The sequence below is a fragment of the Arachis stenosperma genome, chromosome 8 (genome assembly GCF_014773155.1).
Source record: "Arachis stenosperma cultivar V10309 chromosome 8, arast.V10309.gnm1.PFL2, whole genome shotgun sequence".
In the NCBI taxonomy this organism is placed as follows: Eukaryota; Viridiplantae; Streptophyta; class Magnoliopsida; order Fabales; family Fabaceae; genus Arachis; species Arachis stenosperma.
This window is the reverse complement of record NC_080384.1, coordinates 1,264,119-1,275,968: the sequence shown is the minus strand read 5'-3', so window position 1 is coordinate 1,275,968 and position 11,850 is coordinate 1,264,119. Positions and strand designations below refer to the sequence as shown.

Genomic DNA, 11,850 nt, shown 5'->3' with positions numbered 1-11,850 from the left:
ATGAATAGATGATATACGCTTACACGATGTTTGGTTTGATAGAAAATAAGAAGGGGACAATGGATTACAAGAGAATAGAAGGAAAATGTGTGGAAAAGATTTTCTTTCAATCACAAGCAAGAAATTTTAAACAAAATTGCTATATAGTTCTATGTCCAATACTTTCCTTAGTCATATTATGGATCACAATTATCAAGAAAAAGTATTTTGTTTTGGTTCGACCTGTAATTCTATATGAAATTACAAACGGTTTCAATTTAGGGGGATTCTCTTATATAACACAACACATTATGTTTCTTTTGATACAAAATTTCTAAGAAATTAAGTGATGTTTACTAGATCGAGAATTGACCATTTTTGGTGTTAAAAAAAAAATTATAGATCCAAATCCAATTAACAGACATTAATATAAATTTAGTGTTAACATGTTATTGGATTAAAAATTTAAATTTAAATATGATACGTATTAGATAATTAAATTTAGTCAAATATATAAAATTATAATGTTTTATACTATTTATAAAAGCCTATAAAACAGGAATAAATAAAAACATTTGTTTTTTATTTTATGATAAAGGTGTCTTTGTAAAATTATACTAATGTGATTTTATCTCATCTCACTTTTCTTTTCTTCTAAACAAAAGAAAAAACTTCCTCTATTATCTTTCCTTTTAGTTTCTATTCATCAAAACAACACACAAAGAACTCAAATTTTGCTTCCATTTACTGTTATCTTATTTTATTTCCTTCCATTTTCTTGCAAAAATCCAAACATACCCTTACGGAAAGAAAAATTATGTAACTCTATAGTTGTTTTTTAAAGAAATGTATACTGAAGTGGACCATGGCTGGATTCACACCAAAAAAAAAATAAATTAAATACGAGTTACTTAATGGGTGCAAGGTTTTTACAGATATTTTATTTTGCACAAACAATGCTAACAACGAAGTTAGCCCAGGGGTTGTGACGAGCATTCCTTATTCTGAGATCGCATCCTCGGACCCTTGCTTTGACATTATGGGACCCGCCAAAAAAGCCCCAAAATAAAATGAACCTTATACGTGGCCCATCCGACCTAGCGTTTGCTCATGGCCCGTTTGCAACAGTACATGCTAAATGGATTTGTTCCATGGAAGCCCAAACATTAATACCCAATAATGTCAGCACAAAAAGGACATCGATGCATTTTACCAAAAAAAAAAGACATCTATGCAACCTACAGCTAAGATATTCCAAATAGCAACACCAAGAAATTCATTCAAGTTCAGAGCCTAAATTTACTCAAACAAGTTCAACTTCAAAGCCTACAGGAACTCAGACAAAGCCTTCAGCAGCCAGTCCTTCTACTAAGAAAGCAGATTCTCCATCTTCATCAACGAAGCAAATAACATCATCTGGCCATAATTATGCAGACAATGGGAGCTACGAACATAGTGAGAAACTGAGTATAGGCCAAGCTATTCCGGAGACAAAATTAAACAAACCCAACTAAAACCTCAAATAATGCTTCAATTTGTCACCAGCAAGACACTAGAAATGTAGTTACAATAAATCAGAAAAACAGAGCACACACTAGTGAAATCTGCAGCTTCCACTTAGCAAGACAGACCTTACCGAAAATAATAACTTTTTGCAAGACACAAAGTATTCGGTATGTGTTATCCCCCAGCTTAACATCAAGTTCCACGCGTGGGAAATCCCCCCTGCATATTGCTCGACGAGCGACGACCCATCACATTCTGTTCAACATGAAAAGGCACATGGTTTAGTGGACAGGTCCGAGCTGCTAATACATCCAAAGACAAAATATTGGAGTACATCTCAGGAGAACCCCGTACCTGGAGCAGCCACCGTTCAAACAAGTCCTCATTCATAGCCCTCATCGGAGTTGACATACTCCCGTGCCCGGCGTGCGGCGGCGGATCGCTTTGGTGCCCGGAGCAAGGTTGGGATGCATAGAATTGGTGGATGTGTTGGCCCCCAAGGAAGAAGTTCCCCCCACTTCCCCCGCCAGAAAACGGAGGACGCCAACATGGACTACCTCTCCGACTCACCATGGAGGATGTATTTGCCGCTGAGGTAGACACGTTATTCAGACCAGCTTCGCCGTGACCCGAGGTTTGATCCTGCAAGCATGTATGCTATTTTAGATTCTGTGAAAAATATAATCCGCTAGGCCCAAAAATAATACATGTAATTAAGTTCAACAAGTAGGATACAGCAAAATCTCCCATTTTCATGTTCACTTAGAACGAGTTAACATTTCTACCTTAATTTCTTTACTTATCTCAAGATATACCACCGTTCCAATCAGGATACATATTACTCAAATGACATGCAATATACTAAAAAATAAGGCAATTCCTACCCACAAATAACATCACAGATGGTCCTTTAACTCAGGGAATAACATGCAATATACTCAAAAATAAGGCATCTACCTAAATATTTCAGTGTAAAACAACACTAAGGTTTGCGGTGTGATCTGATCCAGGAAACTAATTCCACAATTTCACACAGAGGTGAAACCTGAGAAGCAACACATTCATTTGGGCCTAATGATGTTTCCTTATATTACCTCATACGCATGACCGAGCTCGGTCGGAAGAGACGCTGAAGCGGCTGCAGGGCCGTCATGCGAACCGTTGCCATCCGTGGGGGAGACCCCATTACCAATCCCGGACACCCCTCGTGCACAGTACCCGCTGCATGTCCTCTTGGTATGCCCGGGTGTGCCACATTTGGTGCAGCAACGCCTCTTCCCTCGCACGTCGGGTTGACTACATTGGTCGAACTCCTTCTTCCTCTTAGGGGCACCTTTTGTTCTTGCCACAACCGGGTCCTTCATCGCTTTCCACCCCGACATACCTGGCTGACCACCTGCCCTTTCATAAACTCTGTGACGTAGCTTATCTATTAGACTCGCGATGCTCTCCTTAGCGAATTCGAAGTCTTCACGCTCATCCGAACCAAGTGTTGCGACCAAGCTTGTGGCCGAAGAAAGTGCGGCATACCTAAGCATGCGACCTTCATCTCCAGGTCTCATTGTCACCGGCATCCGTCTGGAATCCTTTGCATCCTTGCACCATCTTCTCACAATAAGGCTGTCCGGTATTTGTTCCAAACCCTCGTACTTCATCAGGCAGAATATGTGACTACATGGAATACCCTCACTATTCCACATCGAACAGTCGCACTGAATTTTCTTGTCATCTGGGTCGAATAAAACCTTGTGAATCCTACCAGGCGCGCCCATCCTTGAAAACTTGTAGACAACCGTGGTGCTGATGCTGTCTCTCCCACGAAACAGCAAGGTTGCAACACCCCTGATTTGTTTCTTGACCTCTCTAAAAACTGCTCGAGTGTACAGCTTCGATGCAAAAAGCTCGATAGAGTCAAGCCCGGTTGTTAACACGGGGCTGTAGTACGTAGAATAGAACTGCGCCGTGACTTCGTTGTTTCGATAAACCTTTACAACGCGATCTAAGCTGTGCACCAGCTCCAAAATGCTATCAGTGGATTTCAGGAACCCCTTTATGTATGCATTAATCCCCTCACACCTTGAGGTTGTTCGGTATCCCGCACAGAAAGTGCCCCGGAGATATGCTGTTGCCCAACTTTCTTTAACCTCGTATGTTTGTTGAACCCAACTATTATTTTGTAGGCCAAGTGACTCCACCGCCGTCTTCCAATATTCCTCGAAGTCCTCCACCTCGAAGTTCGCATACATAGCCTTCTTAAAAACCTTTCGGAACTCCGTATCCTTAACCCGTTGAACACAGTTTTTCTCCAAGTGCCACCCACACAGCCGGTGCCTTGCTGCCGGGAACACCTCCGCGATGGCTGCGCGCATCGCTTTGTCCCCATCCGTGACAACAACACACGGAGTCTTCTCTCCCATTACATCTACAAGATTTAACAGCAGCCACCGGTAAGTACGAACTTCCTCATCCTCCAGGAGCGCAAATCCAAAAATGGTTGTCTGTTTATGGTGATTTGACCCAGAGAACACTACAAGCGGTTTCTTGTACTTATTAGACCGATACGTCGAATCAAAGGCCATAACATCACCAAATAACTGATAGTCGGTCATCATTTCACCGTCGACCCAGAAAAGGCTCCCCAGCCGATCATCGGCAGTTCGCGTGTAATGTGCTACAGTCGTCATGTCGGCATTCGCCTTGCCCTCCAAGTAACTGATCGTTGCTGCAGCATCGCCATCACTGATTCGGGCCAGCCTTTGACCATGTATATAATTATACAAATCACGCTTTGTAAATCGCAGCATTCCATACCCTCCAGATTGACCAGCCATGTAAGCCATTATCTTCGCAGTTGGTATACCAAATTGCTTCATGCTATCAACTTGTGCTTTGTCACCATCACTCATCGAGCGATGGCTAGGTACGAGGTGTGAAAACATGGCCGGAGCAAGCTCGTGGTTGTGCTCATCGAAGATGCTCCTGACCTTCCACACACTGCGTTGCACATCATAGAAAATCTTCAACTTCGCCTTGCAGTCGGTTCGACTCTCCAACCTCTCCTCCCTAACTCGCTCAGGACGATCATAGTGCTTAGCATGTCTTGTGCCCTGTCGATGGCAGAAAAAGTCTCTCCTGACCAAAACCCCGTCGACACGCCCCACATCGCCCTTGCGGACCCCGAAACCCCTCATTCTAGCAAACTCCTTGTAAGCAAGATAGGCATCCTCCTCCCCGACAAACTCTCTGCCCATAAAATCCTCTGCGACAACTGGACGACTTTTCCCATCATCCCCGGCATGACTGGCACCACCTGAGAGGTTACCATTTTCATCTTCTCTGCATCCTGTTGGGTCACCTTCATCCTCGTCCCCTTCTTCGTCACTCGCATAATAACAGCCACGGTCTCCATCGGAGCTGTTGTCATCCGACTCTTCCAATTCAGCTCCAAAAATCCCATTGAAATCCATCGGACTTATCGGTTCACAGTTCTAGCCTGAAAACATGAAAGTGTGCAACAGGTTACAGTCAACCACTCCGCCCATGAAACTTCTTCACAAATTATACTGCAGATTCTAAAAAGCCAAACAACCATGAACACACACCACTGTAACGGACAACACCCTAACGTCTTATGCAAAATCAACTACATCATAAGCCCGGGACATCCGTTTCCCTCACGAATAGATATTCCCTTCAAGAAATGTCCTCAAAGATCTTCCTCTATCATGAGTAACAAATGCGAAAAAGGAGCTTCAGATTCAAGTTCTCACATATGAATGAAAATTATTTCGATCACGACAAGGAAATCTCATGTTGAGTTCTAATCCTATTATATTTTCCATGAAATATTACAAACACAACACCTCAACCTGAAATACGTTCATAACCCTATCATAACAGCCCTGTTACAGATGAACTTTGCAATTGCACTCCTAATCACTACAGCAGCCAATGATTACTAACACCAATCCGCAAGGGTTACATAGTTTCTCGACTGCTAAATTTTAAGAACATTGCCAATGGCATAACTCGTCTCAAAGTTACAACACAGGATATTCTGTTTCAACATACACACAAGTTTGGGTTTTTAGATGACTTCATATTCTGAAAGTATTTAGGAAAATTCAATAATATTTATTGCTGAGTTATGAATCAGTGTGACAGAAAAATCCATTAGCTGCAGAGAATTTCAGAACCTCTTCCGTATAACAATACCACTATCTAACTATAAACAGCCAAGGACATCTTAATGAAAATGTTGATGCATTTAACAGCTTGCACCTACAACAGCTACGGGTTCCCTTAGGGGCTACGAACAATAAAGGGATGGTGGCAGCAATAGAAATAAAAGGGACACCTCCAAAATCCCATCAGTGAAGACGTATGATAGACATAAATTGAAGGGTTTCTTACTTAAATAAATTTTGTAGAACCCAAATTTAATGGGTTCCCCTGAAATGAGATATGCAACGTCATTACCCTCTTCCTATGATTATATAATTCGTCCTAGACTGTGTGGGATTAAATAAAACGTACACCATTTCAGCCTGGAACGATTAATGCATGATCTGGTAAGGGAAAGAAAGGGTAAATCGTGCCAGGGTCCCTAGAGTTAAAAGGAAAACGTAAATCGTCCGGACTGATAGGTTTAACATGTTGTCGGGCTAAACCTCATTGGGCTGCCACGATTTACACACAAATGGACCCTTCTCACCCTGGCACAATTTATGTATAATAGGCTACTTTTACTTTTAATATTTTAATTTAAATTAAATCCGGTTAAATATTAACTTAAAAAAAACTTATAATTTCATTATTAAGATTAAATTATATTAAAAAAAAAGGCATACTAGCAACCTATAATAAAAAGAGTACTAAGTTTTAATGTATACATTTAAGGTTATTTTTTTAAAAATTATGTCAAAAGGTGTTAAAAAATATAATTTAAAATAAAATAAATTCATAATGCTTTGAATAACATAAATTTAAGTTTCTATGAAATTTCTAGTATTCATTGTTGATATGATTTTTTTTAATCAATTTTGTTCATACATATTTTTTATAAAATTTTGTTTGTCATTCTGTAAAAACTTTAATTTATGTTACTCAAGTCCACATAAATTTAACTTATGCAAAATTACATTTTTTAACACCCTCTGACATTTTTTAAAAGAAAAAACTTAAATTTATCTATTAAACTTTAGTGCTCTTTTATTATAATTTATCAGTATTTCTTTTAATTTAATTTAATCTTCTCAGTAAAATCAATCATTGAAATTATAAAAAGTATATTTTTATATCTTAAGTTAAAATTTGAATAAATATAATTAAAATTAAAATATTATAAGTTAAAATACCCTATTATACAACCATCACTCTATAGTAAGAGTGTTAACGAAGCTGCTAAGATGCCTAATTTCTTACGTCTTACCCTAAACTACATATACCCTAACTCATTAAACCCACCGTGGAACAAGGTCTTCTTTCAAAATTATTCTATATTGCATATTAAGCATATACTATATGATCCAACACACTATATGATCTAACATACTAAGGTAGTTAAGTTTGCCATGCAATCAACTCAACAACATTACAAGCATAAATCTTCCCAACCCAGTAAGTCAGTAACACGTGAATCGCGCCAGGGTATGTAGGGTCTCCTTTGTGTGTAAATCGTGGCAGAGCAATGAGGTTTAAGCCAACAACATGTTAGCCTCGAACGATTTACGTTCTCCTTTTAACTCTAGGGACCCTGGCACCATTTACCCTTTGTTTCCCTTCCCAGTTCCAGCCTGAAATGGTTTACGTTTTATTTAATCCTACACAGACTAGGACGATTTATATAATAATAGGAAAAGGGTTATCATGTTGTAGATCTCATTGGATATCAGTGAATTTGGGTTCTATAAAATTTATTTAAGTTAAAAATCCTAAATTGAAAGAATTGCATTGGCGTGGGAGCTTTCTGCAGGTCCCCTGCCAGAGTAGTCATAATCGTGTAGCAAGTAGGATGTTCGGCTTACTCCGGAAAGGAGCAAAGCTTCATTTGATTCCATAGGATGTTTCCCAATCCCCAATCACATGCCTGGAACAATATCCATGTCTAACCCCTATTGGACTATTGGTCCAGTAGACGAAAATCAGACACCTTCAACTATTTTCCGATCCTGATTGGTGAGCCGGATTCATCTAACATCAACACATCACAACGATAGACATTCTACTTATGTATGAACCTATACTATCATTTGTTTTCAATAAAAAATTGATAATCCACGGCGCAGATATCTGTCCCTAGCCTAATACATTTCGAATCTAAATCACAAAATTTAAACTCCTAATTCCCTTTTCGGTGTTCTCTCCATGCGAACATGGCCCCATCTATATCCTTAGGCTACAATTAAAGTACAAAACCCACAGCAGTAAAACCTATCACATTATGCACAAATTTACAAATAAATTCAAATAAAGGAATGAAAATACAACACACCTGACTTTGAACTGTATCAGTGTCCACCAACCGCGAGAACCCAAATCGGGGGAGAAGTGACAATCTTCAGATAAAAACTGAGATCTGACAGGAAATGCGTTGTTTCAGCGGCAGAGTTTTGTTTCCTTGGACCTTCCACAGCCTTCTTTTCCGTGGAACGGCGGCCGGATCTCCGCATCAGACGGCACGTACGGCTCACTGCATCCTTCAGCGTCGGGACCTCGCGCAAGGAAGTCGTCCTACCCCTCGGCCTCAGATCACACGCACCCACGTCCCCCGCTGGACACCACGGCTGCAACACCACCTCAGACCTCCGCTGCGTCCGTGCTACGGCGCCCAGACCTACGCAACTGACGCCGGCAACGAGATTCACGGAAGGAGACGCGAGAGCCCCGTTTGCTACGGCCAAAGTGGGTAGGGCTTTCGTTGCGATCCTAGTGCTGCCAACTTTTTCCTTTTCCCCCCGTAACTCAGAAATATTTTTTTGGAAATTGACCCGCAAGTGTTTTTTTCAAAGCCCACAGCCACAATGACCCACCATCAAATCCAGTCCTCATTCCATACCTCTTCGACTCGGCTCACCACTAGTAAGCCTTCTGAGCTTACATCAAATCTCACACCCTCAAAGCCTTCTCCGTTATAAATTAAACGTCACACGTGTCCACTTCCAGCCACAAAAAACAAATTCTGTACGCTTTTCTCAATTTACATCTGTACACTAGTCTTCCCCCATTAGTTTTGAAGTTTCTAGGTAAAACATTTAAGTTGAAAAAAAAATAAAAATAAAACGTTGATGAATAATTTATATTAATATATAATTCTATGCCACCTTGCAAGTGAAGTTAGACTTCTTTTAGATATATTGTATTATTGGATATAAATTCGTTTACTTTTATTGGAAAATGCATACAAATTACTCTATTACCTAACATAGGAGTGTAATGTTAAGACAAAAAAAAAAAAATTCGAGTGTAATGTTAGGAATACCCAAAGTAATTCTTAAAATTTGTTTAGTTGTTATTAAATTGTCAAAAAAAAAAAATATTTTGAATATATTTAACAAAATTTTAATAATAAAGGTAAAATTATTAAAAAATAAAAAAATTTAAAAGTTTTAATTTATATTTTTTAAAAGATATTTTTATTTAAAAATATTTTTATATAAAATCTAAACATAAAATTATTTTTATTTTTTTTAAATATTTTATAAAAAAAATCACTTCACAAAAAAACTTAGGTGAACAAGCTCTTAATCTAATAAGAATAAATCTCTATGTACAAGTCAATTAACTAAACAAGTCCAATAAATCATTTATACTCACGCGCACACGACCTTCTTCGCGCCCCTGCATGTTCTTCTTCTTTCTCATTATCGTCGTTACCAACACCGCCACCTCTTCCTCCTTCTTTTTTCATTGGAACTTCTTCTCCTCATTTCTTTTCTTCCACTCTACATCATCTTCATAATCATGATTATCATCGTTTAGCCATCGTCCGTCTTCTTCTTATACGTATTGTCATTATCTTTATCATAGAATTTTTGTCATATGATGATGTTGCCTGATCCAAAATTAAAGAAAATATTTGTGCATTTGTAGCAAAATTTTTATATAGGGGTTCTGAATTTGAATTGTTATTGTGATGAATCTATTTCATTCTAGTTTCGGTGTATTTTAGAAAACTTTCGGTGTATTTTTATTCTGATAAGTTCTACATAATTCAAAACTCTTCATCTTCCTCTTCCTCTTCTTCATCTTCTGCTGCTGCTGCTTCTTCTTCTTTTTTCGTCATCATCATCATCTTTTTTTTCTTATACATCTTTTTCTTCTTACTTTACCTTCTCAAGTTTCTTCTTTTTTACTTCTTAACAATAAAAAAATCAAACAGAAGAAGAAAACACATAATGTTACAAAATTACTTGGAAGAGGATGAACCTATATTCATTCAACTAAAAGAAAGAAAGAAATAAAAAAGAAAAACAAATGATTAAAGGAAATAATTTTGTGCATTTAGCAAAATTTCGGTGTAGGAGTTCTGAATCTGAATTATTATTGTGATGAATCTATTTCATTCTCGTTTCGGTGTATTTTGGATAATTTTCGGTATTTTGGAAAATTTTCAGTATATTTCGAAAATTTTCAGTATATTTTTATTTTGATAAGTTCTACATAATTCAAAGCTATTTCTCTTCCTCCTATTCATCTATTGCTGCTGCTTCTTCTTCTTCTTCTTTTTCATCATCTATCGTCATTCTTTTTTTTATTCATTTTTTCTTCTTATTTTACCTTCTCAAGTTTCTTCTTGTTTTACTCTTTTAACAAGAATATAAACAAAAAAATTAAACAAGAAGGAGAAAAAAAAACACATAATGCTGCAAAATTACTTGGAATGATAAAGCTACATTTATTCACTAAAAGAAAGAAAGAAATAAGAAAAAAAGAAGAAAAAATGCATTAAAAAATTTTTTGTGCATTTGTAGCAAAATTTTTATGTAGGAGTTCTGAATCAAATTGTTATTGTGATGAATCTGTTCCATTTTCGTTTCGGTATATTTTGAAAAAATTTTGGTGTGTTTTGATTGGTGTATTTTGAAAATTTTTCGGTGTATTTTTAATCTGATAAATTCTGTAAAAATTCCAATTTTGTTTTTTTTCTAAAAAAATTATGAGAAGATAAAATAAGAAGATAAAGAAGAAGCAACAACAGAGCAGCAATAAAAAGAATGACAATGAGGATGAAACACACGAAAAAAATGAGGAGAAACACAAAGAAAGAGGAGGAGAAAAAAGAAGAAGAATGCAGGATACAAACGTTAGAGAAAGAATAATGTAATTTCATATGCGCGCTATGTAAGTGAATTTTGTTGGCTTAAAATTAATTTATTTAGACTTATTTACAAAAAGACTTATATATCAAGCGGTGATTAGAGGCATTGGATCTCTGTCCTTTTTTGCTGACAATGCTTGCATTTTTCGATTTCTTGCTCATATTTTTGAATTTCTTGATCTAATGCGTTGTAGACGAACTCCATTCTCTTGTTAATGTATCTGCAATAACATTTTTGTCACCCTTAATATATTCAATTTTTATTGGATATTGTAACAAAATAATTGCCATCTTACCAACCGTCCATGATTATAATAATGGCCCCATGAAAGGAGTATATGCCTGGGAAAAAGCAGCACCATTTACACATCAATCAAGGATAATTCATAAAGGGGGTTTTTAACACTGGAAGAAGCAAAGGAATCCTTCAAGGAATATGAAGCTCTTCATCCAGAGCAAACCTTTTATTCAGAATTTTCTTCTTTAGTCTTTAACTTAGATAAACTTAAAGGGCTATTAATTTTGGATTCTCTTATTTGAAATTCGATGAAACTAATTTTCCTGATGGTTCTTTTAGTAAAAGAACTGGGTTTTCAATAGCTTTTCCTGATAGTTCTTTTAGTAAAAGAACTGAGTTTTCAATAGCTTTATTTTGGTATTTGTCTTTACAATTTTCTGAAATATTTGTTTTCTGTCTTTCAATCTTTGTAAACTTCATTATTTATCTTAGAATTTGCAAATTCTATCATCGATTCATCACTATTTCTAGAGATTCTATTATTTTTCTAACTCTTATGTGAAAAACTTTCAGAACTTTATATTCCAGAAGAAAACGACTACTTAATAGTAGAAACAGATGCTTCAGACATAACCTGGTCAGGATGTCTAAAGCTAAGAAAGCTATAAAAAGTTTGGAACAAGAAAAAGAATCACTAGATTCTAAATATTCCATAAAGGAATTACTTTGCAGGTATATTTCAGAAACTTTTACTCCAACAGAACAGAAATATACCACTCATGAAAAGGAAACTCTAGCAGCAATCCCC

The 11,850-nt window shown here is 37.0% G+C and overlaps 1 protein-coding gene across 3 annotated transcripts; it reads right to left on the bottom strand.

The window, feature by feature from the left end:
• Positions 1-1,161: 1,161 nt before the first annotated feature.
• LOC130946942 (protein FAR1-RELATED SEQUENCE 5-like) lies at positions 1,162-8,654 on the bottom strand. 3 transcript variants are annotated; one of them, XR_009072394.1, is made up of 5 exons: positions 7,979-8,649; positions 2,580-4,978; positions 1,840-2,127; positions 1,616-1,740; positions 1,162-1,531 (listed from the first exon to the last, which is right to left on the bottom strand). XR_009072394.1 is itself a non-coding variant. In XM_057875846.1 (4 exons), exons 2-4 carry the CDS (start codon positions 4,950-4,952, stop codon positions 1,678-1,680), a joined length of 2,724 nt encoding a protein of 907 aa, XP_057731829.1. In that variant the 5' UTR covers positions 4,953-4,978; positions 7,979-8,648; the 3' UTR covers positions 1,162-1,677. The 3 variants fall into 3 exon arrangements, 1 of the variants encoding a protein (XP_057731829.1); XM_057875846.1 differs by having other exon boundaries at positions 1,162-1,740; positions 7,979-8,648; XR_009072395.1 differs by lacking the exons at positions 1,162-1,531; positions 1,616-1,740 and having other exon boundaries at positions 1,892-2,127; positions 2,443-4,978; positions 7,979-8,654.
• Between the last annotated feature and the right edge of the window lie 3,196 nt (positions 8,655-11,850).